Source organism: Colletotrichum costaricense (assembly GCF_030867565.1).
Source record: "Colletotrichum costaricense strain IMI 309622 chromosome Unknown Scaffold_3.1, whole genome shotgun sequence".
NCBI lineage: Eukaryota > Fungi > Ascomycota > Sordariomycetes > Glomerellales > Glomerellaceae > Colletotrichum > Colletotrichum costaricense.
This window is the reverse complement of record NW_026848232.1, coordinates 3,220,500-3,237,517: the sequence shown is the minus strand read 5'-3', so window position 1 is coordinate 3,237,517 and position 17,018 is coordinate 3,220,500. Positions and strand designations below refer to the sequence as shown.

Sequence of the window (17,018 nt, the reverse complement as noted above, 5' to 3'; positions counted from 1 at the left end):
GCGAACAACTGGGTGGTTCGATTCGCCGACAATGCCACCGAAAACTACGATGGACTACGACGCTGCAGGAAGACAAACTGAGTCTACATATCCGTACACCGCATCGAACAATGTTTGCTCCGCAGCCAAGAATCAGTACAACGGGCCTGTCAAGATCAAAATAAACGAGGGAACGATCATCAACAACATCCGACCGGTGACAAACAAGACTTCGTACTACATCACAGTTGTTCCCGATGGACGATTTCCCACTGGCACATCAAGCCCTTCCGACAAGCGCGATACGGAAAATCCGGTTGAGGAGGATATTTCCCATGGTTCATCCAAGACAACACCCACTTCCGACGGTCGGCAGATCTCGCTACCCAGCAGCGTTGACCAAGCCAAACATGCACGTCTCCCGTATTGGGTTGCTTGTTCTCCTCGCATTAGCTGGTTAAGGACGATCATTCGCCATTCAAGCCTGCGGGCTTACGGCCTTATCTGCGGATTTCTGATGTGGTGAGCTGCACGACGAAACTCCAACCAAAACGCGAATTCCGCTAACACAAGTCATTCGACAGCTTGATTTCCTACTATATCGGCACTCTACGTCACTCCGAAAGCATTCGCTAAAAGTGCCTGAGCACTCCGATCCTCTAGTAAGCCTGATGCTTCGGCGCTGTTGAGCAGCATACACACCTCCTCATACAGTCTGGTCGACTGGCTGAAGGCCTATAATTACTGCAGGACTTCACCGGAACCACGGAATTTTGTATTGCGGAAAACAACACTATGTGGATAGGGCGTGATCGGCACTGGTCGAAGTCTTGAAAGCAACATTTAGAGAGCAAGTCTACACATGTTCTTGGTAATATCTTCGTCTAATACCTCAAGAATTTGTCATATCCAGAATAGAGAGCTTCTTCATCATGTACTCGTTCGGGATCTGAGTCACTCCGTCTCTAGCGGTGCTCAACGCAGCTTTCTCCCATTCGTCGCAAAGACGGAGCTGCTCTTGACATTTTTGCCTGATGACCTCAACGGAGTCAACTCCAATCGGCACCCTGATTGGGAACGCCTTGTTGGCTGCTAAGCCCTGCCCTTTGATCACATCCCAAATGACTGGCGGTAGCTTGTCCACCGATGATGGGAGGTTTGGGAAGACTTCTGTCGCGATTTTTCCCATAGCTTCACCATACAGGCCTTGGTAGTCTGCAATAGTGGGGAAACCAGGAGGAGGTCCCTCAGACTGAGGCTTGTCTTCATTCTTGTCGTTTATGGCAGTATTGACACCACCGGGCTCGAAGATAACGGCTTTGATACCGAGATGAGCAGTCTCCCTCTGGAGACTCTCCACAAACACTGCTCAATGATTAGACTCGTCGTCTTATTTCATTCGATCCCCCTCATCTGGTTTGGGCCACTTACTTGTGAGTGCACCTTTGGCCATGCCATAATGAGCCATGAATGGAAAAGATGCCCAGCCGAATCCAGCACCGATAAACCCAAAGGTACCTGATTTTCTTTCACGAAAATGCGGAAGAGCTGCCTGAACCACCTTCACTGCTCCAAAGAGGTTGGTGTCGAACATTTTCTGAACAAATTCTTCGCTACAAGCTGTTCGTTAGTAGGGCCCCTTCGTTTCCTACATGACATGAGGTTTTGGAGGTACTTACTCCGCTTCTTCGATTGAAGACAGGAGAGAGTAACCGGCATTGCTAATAACGAAGTCGATGTGCCCAAAGACCTCGACAGCTTGTTGCACCTGGGCTTTGACATCTGCAAGCGGGGAGGTTACATCGAGGTCGAAAGGTACGACGTTGTCCGACTTCTTGTCTGCGAGCCTCGCCGTCGCATTCCGACCTGTTGCAATGACCTTGTCGCCCCTTGCGGCGAACTGTTCCACGAGGGCAGCCCCTATGCCCGAGGTGGTGCCCGTGATAAGCCAAACGTTTGGTTCCTGCATTTCGTCGATTTATATGTTCCGGGTCGATTAGTTTTCAGTGTAGCTACAAGTTAGGATAAGTTATCTGTGCGAGTTTGACGGAATTGAAGAGGTATAAATGAACAACATAATGAAGCGCAGGGGACGTGGTGATAAGCATCATAAGCTTACGACAATTGCGGAGAATTCAGTCTAACGATAATCCTCAAGGAACAAAGTGCATCAGACTACGTCATTCGTCTTACCCTACGGTGTCAGCAGAAGGGGCCTTCGGACACGGGGTGAAGCCTGAAGTACCCTCGAGTCCGGCCTTAAAAGTGGGCTGCGGCCTTCGGGCTTTGGAGCCAAGACGGTCCTTTCTGAGCCGCTGAGCAGAGATGCCGGTGCTCCATCGGAGCTATCTGATTCGGCGCCGTTTCTACCAACCGTCAGCAGTAGGACAGGAGTGTGCAAGTTATGCTTACGACACAAAGGCTAGTCAGCCCAAGCTAGTGAATTTTCGGGACTCTGCTGATGATCTACCTTACCTGACGTGACTAATACCTTATCGAAGTCTACTCCACATACGAATGTCGTTGTTCATCCCCGTCCGTAGGTATCTGTTAGGATTATGGGACTTCAATATGCGGCTCCAATAAGAAAGTCATTCATTACTAGTCTCTGTCCAGTAACTTGTTGGAACTCAATCCGGCTCCTCTATTCGCGTCAAGCCCGTTATATTCAGTGTCCACTTTCTTCTTCCACTGAGCGTAGGTAAATGGAAGCGTTGGTGTTCCCCATTGCCTTTCCTTCAACGTCTTTACTATTACTCACAGAAAGCGAAGTAGCTCGTTCGAAAACCTTCCGGACTGACAACAGCAACTAACGCAGGTACGTGGACTCGGGATGGCATGGAAGCATCGCGTATCAACCCAATTTCCATTCCTTTCCAAAATCGCTTGCCCGGCACCTCATGATTGGGCGGCTTCGAACTCGGCTCGCAACTGTCCCTACCAGGGGTGTGTGGATTCCAAGCAACCAAGCAACGGTTAAACACGCTATTGGGACTGTGAGTTTGACTGGTTTCTTGGAAGTCTATTGGCGCTTAAATCAAGAATGCGCCCTTGCGCCATGTGATCATCCCAGCATTGCGGGTGCTTCCGGACACCCACGCGATGGCATCATGAACAAGGGGCAATAACAGGTTCGCGACCGACTTGTGGATTTCTCCAGATGGTTCTCCCCGCAGAGCAATGTGGCTCTCCATGGGGTATCTGACCGTATCTACCGAAAGAGGCCTGTCTTCCCCAGGCGCTAACCCCGTGAACGGACGTGATTGCACCGTCTGTGGGGTTTTGTGTCCCCGCATCGTGAGAGAGCTCGGTAAGACGCTACCCCGACTCGGAGCTAGACAACTAGCCGCGCCATAGAAGAGCAACGTCGATATGAAGCTTTGTTGTTGATTCTGAAGAACTCGTTTGCGACGGAACTCGAAAACTCGATGCCAAGGCCCTGACGCCAATTTCGATCACCTCATCGCCACTGACATGAGTATATATACGATGGCAGTTTCGGACATGCCTGTGATGCCGTGTGGAGTGAACGACGACATTGCTTCTGTGGACCCACTCAACTGAATCTGAGAATAACTTCAAGATGCGCGTCTTTTCCATTCTCGCCGCCGTCGCGTCAGCTGCTGTCGTAGCTGGCAACCCTGTAGCCCGCCAAACGTCCAATTTCGCCGGCTACCTGATCTCGACCTTCAGCGACGCCAACCCGAAAGTCCAATTTCACTTGTCGAATGGCAACAGCGCGTCTAGCTTCAAGTTCCTCAACAAGGGTCAGGCAGTCCTCATGTCGACCGTGGGTACCAAGGCTGTCCGTGATGTCTACCTGACAACAAACCCCTCGCGATCAGAATGGTACATAATTGCCACTGGTGAGTTGACTTCAACCGAGATGCTAGAGTAATTGAGCTAAGTCTTATAAGATCTTGATATCAATGCTTCTGGCTTCAACTGGGACAAAGCCACGAGAACTGGTAGCAGGGGCATCGTTGTCTGGAAGTCCGCCAACCTCGTTGACTGGTCTGCTCCCACGCTAAGAATCGTGGAAGCCGACACCGCTGGCATGGTCTGGGCCCCGTCAGCCGTTTGGGACGATGCAAAGGCTCATTGGTACGTCTTCTGGTCCGCCCGACACTACCGGTCCACCGACACGGCCCACACCGGCACGGCAACGCTCGACCGAATCCGATACACCACGACAAAGGACTTTGTCACCTTCAGCCCGGCCCGAGACTATCTTGCCTTAGCGGACACTCCCCTCATCGACCAGGAGTTCCAGTACTTGGGCACATCTGGCGCCTATGCCCGCTTCCTGAAGAACGAGACTACCAACCAAGTCTACCAAGAGGTCACTTCGAATGGCATCTTTGGCACTTGGAATCGCATTCCTGGCTACGTCAGAAATGAGAGCCCTCGCGAGGGACCTGCCTCGTATGCCGACAACACCACCCCCGGGCTGTACCACCTCCTGCTGGATGACTACACTCAATATGTGCCATTCCAGACCAGCAATATTCAGTCGCCTAATTGGCAGGCTGGTAGCACTTCTGGCTTCCCTTCTGGACTGAAGCATGGATCGGTTACGCCCCTCACTCAGACTGAGTGGAACGCGCTGAACTCGAGGTTCCCTGCTTGAAAAAGTCCATGAAATATCTATGCACAAGCATGCATCTTTTCTGTACATATTCTACATCATGAACTAAATGAAAGCGATCCTCTGATATTGAAGCCTCATATTCCTGGACCTGTGCCCTTCATTGCAACCCTGGATCATCAGTGTCCCGATAATGCCACTTCCGTACACTATCAAAGTTGGCTATCAAGGAGACAACGTTGGGGTAATTGGCTGATATGATCAGCTTATTTTCATACGCTTGGTGAGGTTCCGGAATTGGAAAAGGCCTTGCCAAAGACATCTAGCACCCGCTTGTCATTAAGTCAAGACGCGTCGGTCGATGTGGCGTCCCTTGAGCGACCGAGCTATTGTGACAGATCCTTTGAAGCTGCGGCCTCCATCGAAGTTCAGTAACATCTTCACTTGAGGCGTAGAGAAACGCCTGGCGAGACAGGTAGATCATCTTACTAGTATTGCTCCAGCTCAGTAATCTTCAATACATTCAAGCTATCACGTTCGTGTTTCGGCAAAACGGTGCCGACAAGTACATTTGCGACCTGCAGCTCTTGCTGTGACCCATCACCTGTATCAATTGCGAAACTGTGTTAAAACCAACTGTTCTAGCCCGAAAGGTTACCAGCAAAGACCACAAACATGAGAGCTCCGAATGCTTTAAGACTCATGATTCAACAGGTCTGCACGGCAACATGGAAGGTTTGGCACGGTGGAAGATTTGCACGTGAAAGAATCAATACATGTGGCTTGAAGGCTCCCCGCCTCGGGCTTTTCCAGCCTGGAGGTTGTCTTCTTGCAGCGGATAGTACCGCGAGTGCGTGCAGGACACACGGGCTGATTGGTAGTGAATCGTATCCGGTTTACCGGAAGCGCAGATCCTTCACAACACTCGACTAATGCCTGTAACACTCGCCGAAAGAGCTCGGGGAAGTGCGCCGGTGGCTTTGTGCTCCCTCGTTTCCAGCCCGAAACAATAGGCCATAGATTAGCCAAATTCTTCAATGGGAGCAAAAGTGTGGCGTTCGATGTCTATAGCCGCCCCCAATAGGTCGCCTGAAATCGCCATGTAAGCCTACGGCATCAATGGCTAACTGTTCATCCACACACATTGGCCCCGAATTGTGGTCGCAATGAGTCGGCTCTGGGCCTGTGGGTTTTAAGGATCCCAGCCGTCTGCGTTGTGGCGGCTGAAGAACATCGTGGCGTGACCGCATGCGGTGATGATACTTCAGATGTTGTTTCCTCGGTAGTTCAGGATCGCCGGACATGGCAAGCTTTCATTGTTAGTGTCTACCTTTTGGCGTTCCATGAATCTCTCTACATTCCATTGTCTTTAACGTGCGAGATCCCGGGCCATGTGTCCCGTGGCACCCTGGCATTTAGTTTCCAGTTTCCGCAACGACTTGACGAATTGATCCAGTGTTTCGTGTTCAATGTCGGCCTCGAAAGCCATCCGAGTTCAGAGTTCTGGAAAACCACGTCTATTCGAAGGCCGTCCGTTACAGAAGCTCCATCGATAGGGACGGGAGAACTGACAAGAAGTCGCCATGCACAATGAAAGCTTCACACGAGGGGATCCAACCCCGCCATACACGGACGCCACAAGAGCTCCATTGCTCATTGGCATGACTGCAGGGTTTCTCGGAATTGCATTGATTTTTGTCGCCCTACGTGTCTATGTGAGGGCCGTGGTGTTGAAGAAATGGGGTTTGGACGACACTCTCCTCGTCGTCTCATACGTAAGCACTTGCGTCCTATCAGAGCCTGAAGTCCAGAGCATTGGAAAAGCCAGACGCTAATTAAGCTGTACTAGGCTTTGACAGTACTCACTGGTCTTGTCTTTTCGATATGTGAGCTTCTTGAATCCATGGCAACACGAGGGAGAAGACTTTGACTAACGATTGGAAAGGCACCATATTTGGGCTTGGGATGCATGTCTGGACAGTTCCCATTGAAGTACAGCAGAATGGTCGCAGGGTGAATTGGTTCTTGTAGATTGTGAATATGAATTTAGGAATCTGCCATGCTAACACCTGCTACAGGCAACGATCGCTGCAACTTTATCATACCACATTACCTTCATTTTCGTGAAGATAGCTTTACTCCTTTTGTATCGACGAGTATTTGCTCATCCCACGTTTTGTCTTGTTTGCGACGCAATGCTAGGCTTTATTGCGGTGTTTGGTATTGCCGTAGTGGTGTCATCCGTCGTTATCAGCGCACCAGGTTGGAGAGGCGACACTTTCGAGTTTGAGCGTTACGACCAGGGGGCGTGGTGGATGGCAACAGCTGCAGTTCACTTGGTGACCGACATGATCATATTCTTCATGCCGATTCCGCTTTTGAGCAACTTGAATTTGAGACGAGCTCAAAAGGCTGCGCTGATTGTTACATTTGGCGTTGGATTCATGTGAGTTTGTGATTAATGTTCCGGTGAAGCATTGCTCTTACTGATTCTTTGATTTCAGCACGACAGCCATCTCTGTTGTCAGGATGTCTACTCTTACTCATGTATTCACAGCTGATGTAACGTGGGATGTGATTCCATCCCTGATCTGGTCCGAGGTTGAGCTCTGCTGCGCCGTGATTTGCGCTTGCATACCGACACTTCGGCCTCTGCTTCGGTCTCCGAGATCTACTTGCTCGCAATATTACAACCGACAACGATCTGAAGCAAGCGCTGAGGCGAAACTATCTCACAAGCGGATCAATGGGGGAACATTCGGGAGCCACAGTCAGCAAAGCATCCAAAATACAACGGCGATGGATCTTGATGTTGACATGGAGATGGGCTTTGAGGCGAACATGGAGCCGGAAATGCCACCAGAAGCGCCCTACAACCAGAAGGGGAACATTCATGGGTTGACTATTGTGACAGACATCACTCCAGCGATGCCGGCTGGAGAGTCGGATGATGGATCTGACGTGTTTGGGCCGCTAGATGAAGAGCTCGTCACACCATTGAGCCCGCCTCCGAGGTCTTATACCAGCCCTGCAAGGCTTCTTCCTCGGTCCCGGCCGTTATCAGGATCATCCAACGAGCAGTGAGGAGAGTGGCGCTAATGATGGAGAAAATAGGGGGGCCGGTTTGTTTAGCAAGGCGTTGGGGATCATTAGATCAAAGCAGTAATACCAGGGTAGCAGAACAGAGCCAGAGCAACAAGTCTTTGAAAAGTGATGCAGTAGCAACTTGTGAATAACATCAAATTGAGGGACACAGGTTACAACGGAAGAAGAAGGAATGGTGATAGGTGGCAGGCATCAGGGTTCCTTCCATAGGTATTGTTTCCAGAATGAGAAGGGCAAGTCCGAGGTGGACACGGTGGGCCAAGTGGACCCTGAAGAAAGCTACCGAGTCAGGAACATGTGGCCTCGGCGCACCTGCGTTTTTCGGGGTCTCGGTTCCGGGCGGGCCGCTAGACCTGATAAGTTGATCTGCACGTGCTGCGCTAAACCTCCGATAGAAGGCGGTGGGCAGTCCGAGGCATTGGAGGTCTTAGATAAGCCGGCAAAATGGCAAGTGTCGCCCGCCCGCACGTCCCCGCCATCGCCGTCTCCGACAGGACACCGAAGTCGATAACTTTCCGCCCTATTCCACTCCTCCCGCCCGTACGCCTGTCCCTCTGCCACATTGGCTCTTGACGACACTCTTCATCTCCCTGGTATTCCACAATCGCCGATCTAAGCAGTCTCGAAGCCATCCGCACAATGTCAAACGGGAACGGCGAGCACACTGCCGCGGCTGCCAACGGTTACCCCGCCAAACCCCACTCATCCGAGTCGTCCCCGCGGAGTTTCCAGGAAGTGTGCCAAGAGCTGAAGGATAAGGTCGACGCTTTCTTAGCGGATGACCAGAAGACGGATGTTCTGCGCAATGTTCAAAAGCAGCTGCGCGCGTCAATGGGGGTCGTTGACGAGGCGTTGGCAAGATACAGGTGCGTGATGCGTGACACGCCATGTCAGCTCTTATCTTGTGTCCGCATGGGTTGCTAATGCGCCGAGGCAGCCTGGACCAGATTTCAATCTCCTACAATGGAGGAAAAGACTGTACGTGCTCACATCTTGCATTCTCGACATGTTCCCTGCGACGTTGCGAATCGTTCGGATCGAGACATGGCACCGCATTTACTGTCGCATACCGTCATTTGTCCTAGCCTGGCGTATGATGCTGACATACCACTTTGACAGGCCTCGTACTCCTGATCATACTCCTCGCCGCCCTAGCACGTCGATACCCTTCTCTCCCGAAAGCCTCCCAAACGAACGGGTCGAACGGCACGACTTCCTTCCCTCCTGAATTTCAGGCAGTGTACATCGTATCGAAGCACCCATTCGCCGAAGTTGACGATTTTGTCGAAACCACCAGCGCCGAATACCATTTAGACGTAAAACGATATGCCATGTCAATGAAAGATGGACTCGAGGCATACCTAGCAGACAGACCAACCGTAAAAGCCATTTTCGTAGGGACGAGGAGGACAGACCCCCACGGCGAGAAGTTGACAGATTTTGACCCCACGGACTCCGGGTGGCCTGCCTTTATGCGGGTGCATCCTGTGATCGACTGGCATTATGGTTCGTAACCACCCCTGTCATGTTGTTGTGTAATTGCTTGCTGACACTTCTACGCAGCCGAAATTTGGGCAGTGAGTTGACACATTATGCCGGGCCTTTGCTACAGTGGCGTTATGGGCCTTATTTGTTACTGTTATAAGGATACTGACCGAACTCTAGTTCATCCGACATTTAGAAATACCATACTGTCCTCTATATGATCAGGTAAGATGATTGGTTCAGAGAACCCAACATTGGGTGACTGACATCTTCAAGGGCTACACGAGTTTAGGCGGAACGCAAGATACCCATCCCAACCCTCAGCTGAAGACTGAAGGACAGAACGGTGCGGGCTTCCGACCTGCGTACGAGCTTACGGAAGACGATGAAGAGAGATTAGGTCGCGATAGATGAAGGGAAACCCAACGACTTGTCGATATTGATTTACCGTATTCAAGAGAGTTGGATTGAAATCCAGAGTAGCGCATAATCATCATGGAGGAGCCTTTTGTATAGAGAGCGCATAGACTTGCCGCATCGCCACCAATCTACATTGATTCATCTTCAGCTCGCTGCGATGTTCGCACGAATCACAGCTACCTTGTGGTGTCGGTGGAGGCTAGAAGCCAAAAGCTGACGGAGACAGGTTCTGATGCATTCAGTTTTGGACCATCTACGGTCTGTCCCACGAGAGATCTTTGCGACATGAGATCTGACGAGGGAATACGAATTTGGCCCTCGAAGGCTTTCATTTCCCTCATCTTCGCTTGGTGCTATGACGACGTCGGAATCGAGGATCCGCCACAACGTTCACATCGCTGGTTGTATCCGCTCAAGAGGCAGTCGATATGTGGCTTTCTAGATCCCAGGAATTACCAATATGTTATCATCTGATTAGCTATCAACTACCATGCCCAAGAAAAGTGCCGATTTCTCCATTCCCATCCTTGATCGGCTGTCTGTCACCGGTCCCCGCAATGTCACCAAGCCCCGCGCGGCAATGTGGACCTTATCGACATATTACTGGTGCCTTATCATCGGAAGCCTGGCCCTCGTCATCAGAATATCGGGTAAATGGCTCGAGTCACATCAATACGGACGCTGTCTGCTATAAGACGTCAGTGAGCCAAGGCGAGATGCTTTTGAGAGGGTGCGGGCACTAGTGTCAACCTACAGGACTTGGAAGCACGCTTTGACTGGGCTTGCAGTGTATGCTCCGCTGTTAGTCTCATGACCGGCGCTTAGCCTTCATCATGATGCACTCTGGAGGTGGCTTTCCGGCGGCTCTGTCGATTATCCTTCTGCTCGCTCATGATGTTTCTGCAGGACCAACGGTGAATGTGTTGAACGGCTCCTATGAGGGCTTGTCTCTTCCCCGCTATCAGCAGGATGTTTTCCTTGGCGTTCCATATGCACAACCTCCTACTGGCAACCTCCGCTTCAAGGCACCTCAAAGCATCGACTCAACGTGGAATGGCACTCGCCCTGCGACAGAGTATGGAGACATTTGCATGCAATACACCGTGAGCGCAGACCTGTCTGTCAATCTCTCGGCTTGAGTCATTGGTACTAACCAAACCTCTAGGCTCCTCCTAGCCACCCAATGTCTGAAGACTGTCTGTCACTCAACGTCATCCGCCCGAGCAGCCTCGACAGTACCGGACTCCTTCCTGTCGCTGTGTGGATTCATGGGTGAGTTAAATAATATCCCACAACAATCTTGTCTGAACAATGATGAACTAATTTGCCACCGTAGCGGCGGCCTATACGCAGGTTCGTCCAGAGACAACAACCTCACAAACTTTGTGGACCAGGCCTCTGCAGCACAGAAGCCTCTCATAGCCGTTTCCATCAATTACAGACTTTCGGCGTTTGGGTTCTTCTGGGGGTCTGACGAGGTGAAAGCCAACGGCAGCGCCAACAACGGTCTGCGGGACCAGCGCCTGGCCCTCCACTGGATCCAAGAAAACATTGCCTTCTTCGGCGGCGACCCGCGCCGTGTTACAATTTTTGGTCAGAGCGCCGGAGGCTTGTCTGTCGGCAAACAACTCATTGCCTACGGAGGCAGAGATGACGGCCTGTTCCAAGGCGCGATCATGCAGAGCGGCGGCATGGCCGAGAAGTGGCCCTATAACGTGAAGGACCCAGCTGCCTACACCCGAAATCTCTACCGGAACCTGACAGAAACGACTTCTTGCTCCGAAGCAGCCAGTCCGCTCGAATGTCTTCGCAACTTGCCCGTGGGGGTCATTTCCGCCGCCCTGAACGTGAGCGCCACGCCGGTGTTCTCGGGCACAGGTCTTGGTCCTTGGCTGACTCAGGTCGATGGCGATTTCCTCCAAGACGGGCCGATTGCGTCTCTCGAAAAGGGCCATTTCGTCCATGTGCCAATCATGTACTCCACCACCACCGACGAGGCAACCGTCTTTATGTTTGGTGGAAAGTTGGACACGGATGACGACTTTAGGGCTCTGGTCGCAGCAGGGGGTCCAGATGGCTCAACTGTCTCTGCTATTGAGCGACTGTATCCTAATGCCAACGGTACCGGGCTTCCGGCCGGGTACAGTCCGACTGCTGAAGACAATCAGCTATACGGATCTCAGTGGAAACGCGGAGTCGAGTTCCATACTGATGTCGTTGAGACTACTTCCAGGCGTATGACGCTGAAGGCCTGGGCCGCTGCTGGCGCGGAAGCCTATTCAGCTCGCGTCAACCTGTTGCCTCCAAGCACCACTCCTCGCCTGGGATCTCACCATTCCATGGATATCTCTTTCATATTCGACGCTCTTGACGAAGAAACCCTTGGCGAGTTACAGTTTGCGACGGCATCAAAGCTCATGGGTAGGACATGGGCGTCTTTCGTATCGGATCTCAACCCGAATAATCATGGAGGTATACTAGGCTTCTTCCTCACTTGCAAACCCTGATCATCTGCTAACGCGATTCATTTCAGTCCCCGATACCCCTATGTGGCCGGCGTGGACTGCCGAGAAGTCGAACAAGACCGGCTTCAATTTCGTTTTCAACGCTAATAGCGATCCATGGTCTATGTCATTCATCGAAGTGGATGATTATCGTCTGCGGCAGACAACGTATTTGGCAAGTGTCATGCAGAGTCAAATGTATTACTAGAAAAGAGAGCGGTAGTGGTAATTGGCCATCATTAGCTGGAAGATCCAAAAACATGTGATTGATTTAATCACAAGGTAATGTGATAATATCTGGTTCCCGAATCATACTCTAGAAGAACCTCTGCTTCCATCTGTTCCACATCTACCACTACCTGACGCCACATGCTCAGCTCATATGATTCGGCCATGAAGCCAGGGAGGACCATTGCGCAGAGATACTTGGTTCCCCTCGTCGAAGTAAAGCCTGACCTGTTGACCAAGTCACCAGTCAGATCCCTCACAGTTGGTCCGACAGCCAATTGAGGACATAGAATGACAAGCATGTTCAGCCCAGGAAGGCCCATGGGAAACGTCGAAGGTGGACTCCAGCGCACTACCATTCCAGGTCGTATGCGCTCTTTGAAAGGGATGTCATTTGCCTTGGCATCCGGGTCTACGCTAGAGGACAGCATTTCCTGGTTTATGGCTGTCTTACGGCCCTTCCCCTTGGCAGGCTCCGCTTCGCTCTTGCTTTCCGTCTTCTTCCCGCCCGACTTTTGCGAATCGATATGCAAACGCCAAAATTTGGCGTGAAAGGCGCGAGCTTGATCTTCATCGACTCCTGGACTCTTCAAACAGCGGGCGAGGAATTCGGGCGCGGGGAGGCGGAGGAGCAGCGAACCAGTCTCGGTGGGTGCGACGAGCTCGCCAGAAATGGCAGGGTTTCCAGACTGCAACAGGTCAGCTTTTCTTAGTGGTCGGTCTCAAGAATGAACTCACGTTGGCATCGATCCAGGTCTTTAACCGTTCATTGTCCCAAGTCGCAGGCGTCTCGGGGTCATAGGACTGAGCCTTGGCCTTGGGTAGCAACACCCGCAACATCTCGGCATATTTCAAGGTGTTTTTGCCAGCGCCAGCATCTGGAAGACTGGGATTGACACAGGCAAGCACGACAGTCTTGCAGCTACGTCTCCCCACGGGATCAAAAACGTGCTTCAGAATCTTGGTGAGGGAACTCTGCCGGAATGGTATATACGTCGGGCTCTTTGTCTTGCCCGTCAGAGAAGCCACATCGACGGTTGCTCTGCCCCTGATACAGTCCTTCAGCACCGAGAGGCTGGTGTTGATCTCCCGGGCCTCTTTCATGCGGTCGGGTGTGTGGTTGGCAATGTCCCGGGCGGCTTCTGAGCCTGCCAGGTCGATGAGGTAGAGCAGTCCGTCTTCGGCTGTTGGTATGGGACTTTCGATACGGATGCGACAAATGGCGTGAGAGCGAGATGATGCGTCATTCTTGAACGTTGATGCCGTGCGGCGGAAGGTTGCTGCCTTTTCTATGAGCTCAAGCAGGGCGGCTGCTTCGGTGATTTCGTGTTCCAGGGCACCGGCAAGCTGTGTGACACCGAAAGAATCTTCCAAAACGGAGATTGGTTTCCGAGAGTTCAGGAGGTCTAGAGCATCATATTAGGCGAAATAAGTAAAGGGAGATGTAATTCGACATACCAAAAGAAGAGTTGCCAGCCAGCTCAATGATGCACGCATACACTTTCCGCTCTCCCTCCAAACCGCCGCTCATGAGAGACTTTGCGACCAGCTGCTCAATCTCGCTGACTGTGAAGGTTTTGCCAGAGCCAGTCTGGCCATAAGCGAACACGGTGCTGACGCCGCCGCTCCATGCCCAAGGAACCAAAGGCTCAACCAGATCTCGGTAAATCTGCTCAGATGTATCATATGGGCCATAGGCTTTATCAAGCTGTACTGAAGTTGTCTGTCGAAACGTGGTCAATTGAGATCACGATGTCTGAAGCTGTGGGGAGCAAGTCGTTGCTTACCGTAAGCGTGGGAGGTCCCAGGGGCTTGATGTGCTTTCGGATTTGGTGGATATCTACAGCGCCGTTGTTGTTGGGCCTCGAGAAGACGCCACGGATAAGGCCTGCGGACACTTCATCCTCCAAAATTGGCCGAAGTCGAGCTGCCACGATCATGTCCGGGTTCGAGGTGGTGTTCGGATCCTGTGCAGCGGCCAGGTCTTTCTTGGCTACTTTGGCGCTGAAGGCCTCAACGGAGGCCTGGTACCAGGACGTATGTTTGATGTGATATTCATCCATGACGATTAATGTGCAGCGTCAATCGTGTACTGTAAAATAAGAAGAATTCCCAATGGAACTCTCTGGATTCAAGAATATTTCACATTGTATTTGAGACTTTCGACTGGGACTTATATCTCGTGAAGTTCAGTCTCCTTCACTCGTCGTTAAAATGTTCGCATCTCGTCTCAGTGGGTCTTCTGTGCTGGTGTGCTGAATCCAGGAGGGAAACGAGGGGTGAGGAGCACTATGGCCTCCAAAAGTCGGTGCCTGGATTCTGTCGCCCAAGCAACCAGGCAGACGACTTGCAAATATTGCGGTGAAACAACAAAATCTTTCATCTTGGAAACTTGTACGGAAGCTTTGGGTATTGAGATAAGGTAAGGGGGGTACGGATCAGGTATGCTGCATTGATAGATGCCTAGTCAAGGCTTCCATATTCTGCACGCCATGCACCTTTACAGCAAATAGTGCCCGGTCCCTACTTCCAATACAGATGCCTAAATCAACAAACTGCCATGAACTCATACTCGGGTGATTAAAGTATAACATTTTTACATAGGGAATTAGCTACGATATCCGCTTCAACATTATCATTCCTTTGGATCGCCATCCATCATATCTGATTGCCAGGATTATTCACAGATTGTCTCTTCGGCCCTCTGGCAAAGGTGAAGGTTCTTGGCGACAGAGCCTTGATATTGCCCTCAGCGTCTTTCGCCGGCGGCATGTACTCTGTAGTGATGGCAACTTCTACATCCTTTCGGATATCAGTATTCTTCCGCCGATTGCTGTGACTTCTCCGGACGCTGTTTGATCTCGTAGTTCCGCTAGTACTATCGGCATGGGGATCACCCCAGGTCTTGACGTCCTGCATCTTGTACTCGTTCACCATGCGCTCTTCACTCTCGTTGAAGGTGATATTAGTGATTGGATATGCTGAAGGGGGTCCGCGACCTCGCCAGCTTTGGTTGCTACCGGCCCCGAAAGTGCGTATTTCTTTCGGTGTCGCATCGGTAAGTTTTTGGGATGATCGGAGAGAAGTAAGAAGAGAGCCGAAGACGGGCCCCAGCCATAACTTGATGATTGAGAACACCATAGGCAGGTTGGCGGTGATGACAGCGACGAATGTCTCACGAACAGCCCATGATCCGGCGAGCTGTGCACCGTTCTGAGGGTCCTGGGTAGGAAAAGATAAGTAAGAGTTCAGGTGGAACAGTAAACAGGGAAACTCACTGTGACAATCAAGATACAACGCAGGGTTGCGCAGACAACAACAAACAGTCCACCGCTAAAGAGAAACAGCAAACCCCATTTCTTGATAGGTTTGAGCCTTGCTTGCCACAGCATCGGCAAAGGGATAGACAAGAGGTAAAGATCCGTAGACACATTGAACGCCAAGTAAACCCAAACAACTTGGTTGGAAATGGCCGGTTGGCAAACATCTGTGATATGGTTATGTAAGTATAGGTTCCGTGCACCAAGGTGTGGCTCGAGAGAAATCTTACTCCCAGGGTCAGGATTTATCTGCCAGTTCTTGTGAAAGGGGCGACAAGCGAGGAGGAGATTCATGATGACGACGATCCAACTGATGACTAGAAACCCGAAACCAAAGTAGATGCGAAGCCGGTAGCCACGACCCAGGCCGGCCTTGAATAGTCAATACCGGCGGAGTTGAACGGATGATCCGAGTTGCACACTTACAGTCAGCCGTAAATAGAACACCAGCAGTGATGCCTTGAGCGACCACAATAAGACCGAGTAGCTTGACCATCCACATAGCTGAATAATGGAGCCGACCACCCTGGAGTAAATCTAGATAAGTAAGACGACTTATCAAGAATGCGATATTCTTACCTCAGTTGATGCTCCTCGCTGTCTGGGGATAGAGCTGCTCGTTGCTCATCCGTCATGGCATTATTCGCCATACCCTTCGCGACAGCCCCGACAGAATGCGCCAGCGCAGTCTCAATGACATAGAATATCTGTAAGCACCAAAAGATGTCAACTTTCAAGGTCCGTATGCGGGCAAAGCCTGAAGGACTGACCGCACCGATCCAAACAAGATAGTCATCCGCTTGAAGACCTTTGAAGCCTACAGACCTGACCCTAGCGTAGGTCCTTAACATGGTAAAAAGAATGCCGACTATCAAGAGGGTCCACGCCTCTATTGTGAATGATTGCATAGCTGCTTGAGCAGCAGCAGCAGCAGCCGCTTCCGCCGCGGCGGGGTCCATGGCGGCTGGTGACGACATACCGGAGTCGGGTGCTGTAAAAAGAAAAGACGCGAAAGAGATGAGATGCAAACAACAAAGTAAACGAGAGGAACCGGCCAGAAAATTCAGGAGGGGCCCGGAAAGACATGCAGGTTCCCGGGGTACCTACTTTGTATAGTCTTTCGCCAGAACCCCCATTCTGGACGGAGCCCTTAATCGATTCGATCGACACTTGCCAAGCCCGAAAGACCGGCGCCGATCCACACCCATGGTAGTGGTTGAGCTCCATCCTCGCTGATACTCTCCAGCTGTGCCACCAGGAGAATGTTTGAGGTTCCGTCAACGTTGATCACATGTGCCGGATAGGGCAGCGGATGAAATCGCGAGTCCGAAGCGTTTTCAAGGCCCACGTGCTTGGTGAGCGAGGGAAACGCGGTGGCAGGTTCTTGAT

The 17,018-nt window shown here is 51.4% G+C and overlaps 9 protein-coding genes across 9 annotated transcripts; 6 read left to right on the top strand and 3 right to left on the bottom strand.

Moving 5' to 3' along the window:
* Positions 1 to 31: 31 nt before the first annotated feature.
* On the top strand, positions 32 to 615 carry CCOS01_03925 (uncharacterized protein; the record flags this gene model as incomplete). The annotated part of the gene is made up of 2 exons (XM_060452108.1): positions 32 to 501; positions 564 to 615. The coding sequence occupies 2 exons, from the start codon at positions 32 to 34 to the stop codon at positions 613 to 615; spliced, it is 522 nt and encodes a 173-aa protein (XP_060318373.1).
* A 256-nt stretch (positions 616 to 871) lies between these two features.
* CCOS01_03924 (uncharacterized protein) lies at positions 872 to 1,948 on the bottom strand (the record flags this gene model as incomplete). The annotated part of the gene is made up of 3 exons (XM_060452107.1): positions 872 to 1,344; positions 1,411 to 1,592; positions 1,659 to 1,948. 3 exons carry the CDS (start codon positions 1,946 to 1,948, stop codon positions 872 to 874), a joined length of 945 nt encoding a protein of 314 aa, XP_060318372.1.
* A 1,614-nt stretch (positions 1,949 to 3,562) lies between these two features.
* CCOS01_03923 (glycoside hydrolase family 43) lies at positions 3,563 to 4,609 on the top strand (the record flags this gene model as incomplete). Its single annotated transcript, XM_060452106.1, has 2 exons — positions 3,563 to 3,845; positions 3,897 to 4,609. The coding sequence occupies 2 exons, from the start codon at positions 3,563 to 3,565 to the stop codon at positions 4,607 to 4,609; spliced, it is 996 nt and encodes a 331-aa protein (XP_060318371.1).
* A 1,541-nt stretch (positions 4,610 to 6,150) lies between these two features.
* CCOS01_03922 (uncharacterized protein) lies at positions 6,151 to 7,651 on the top strand (the record flags this gene model as incomplete). The annotated part of the gene is made up of 5 exons (XM_060452105.1): positions 6,151 to 6,342; positions 6,417 to 6,453; positions 6,513 to 6,580; positions 6,646 to 7,013; positions 7,072 to 7,651. The coding sequence occupies 5 exons, from the start codon at positions 6,151 to 6,153 to the stop codon at positions 7,649 to 7,651; spliced, it is 1,245 nt and encodes a 414-aa protein (XP_060318370.1).
* A 660-nt stretch (positions 7,652 to 8,311) lies between these two features.
* Positions 8,312 to 9,571, top strand: CCOS01_03921 (phosphoadenosine phosphosulfate reductase; the record flags this gene model as incomplete). Its single annotated transcript, XM_060452104.1, has 6 exons — positions 8,312 to 8,538; positions 8,610 to 8,650; positions 8,792 to 9,178; positions 9,236 to 9,249; positions 9,338 to 9,382; positions 9,434 to 9,571. The coding sequence occupies 6 exons, from the start codon at positions 8,312 to 8,314 to the stop codon at positions 9,569 to 9,571; spliced, it is 852 nt and encodes a 283-aa protein (XP_060318369.1).
* A 586-nt stretch (positions 9,572 to 10,157) lies between these two features.
* CCOS01_03920 (uncharacterized protein) lies at positions 10,158 to 10,391 on the top strand (the record flags this gene model as incomplete). The annotated part of the gene is made up of 2 exons (XM_060452103.1): positions 10,158 to 10,267; positions 10,334 to 10,391. 2 exons carry the CDS (start codon positions 10,158 to 10,160, stop codon positions 10,389 to 10,391), a joined length of 168 nt encoding a protein of 55 aa, XP_060318368.1.
* A 19-nt stretch (positions 10,392 to 10,410) lies between these two features.
* On the top strand, positions 10,411 to 12,289 carry CCOS01_03919 (carboxylesterase; the record flags this gene model as incomplete). The annotated part of the gene is made up of 4 exons (XM_060452102.1): positions 10,411 to 10,680; positions 10,743 to 10,849; positions 10,914 to 12,049; positions 12,111 to 12,289. 4 exons carry the CDS (start codon positions 10,411 to 10,413, stop codon positions 12,287 to 12,289), a joined length of 1,692 nt encoding a protein of 563 aa, XP_060318367.1.
* Positions 12,290 to 12,356: 67 nt separating this feature from the next.
* CCOS01_03918 (kinesin motor domain-containing protein) lies at positions 12,357 to 14,372 on the bottom strand (the record flags this gene model as incomplete). Its single annotated transcript, XM_060452101.1, has 4 exons — positions 12,357 to 12,998; positions 13,048 to 13,715; positions 13,768 to 14,032; positions 14,097 to 14,372. The coding sequence occupies 4 exons, from the start codon at positions 14,370 to 14,372 to the stop codon at positions 12,357 to 12,359; spliced, it is 1,851 nt and encodes a 616-aa protein (XP_060318366.1).
* A 595-nt stretch (positions 14,373 to 14,967) lies between these two features.
* CCOS01_03917 (uncharacterized protein) lies at positions 14,968 to 16,588 on the bottom strand (the record flags this gene model as incomplete). Its single annotated transcript, XM_060452100.1, has 6 exons — positions 14,968 to 15,531; positions 15,588 to 15,796; positions 15,860 to 16,001; positions 16,056 to 16,155; positions 16,209 to 16,336; positions 16,400 to 16,588. 6 exons carry the CDS (start codon positions 16,586 to 16,588, stop codon positions 14,968 to 14,970), a joined length of 1,332 nt encoding a protein of 443 aa, XP_060318365.1.
* Between the last annotated feature and the right edge of the window lie 430 nt (positions 16,589 to 17,018).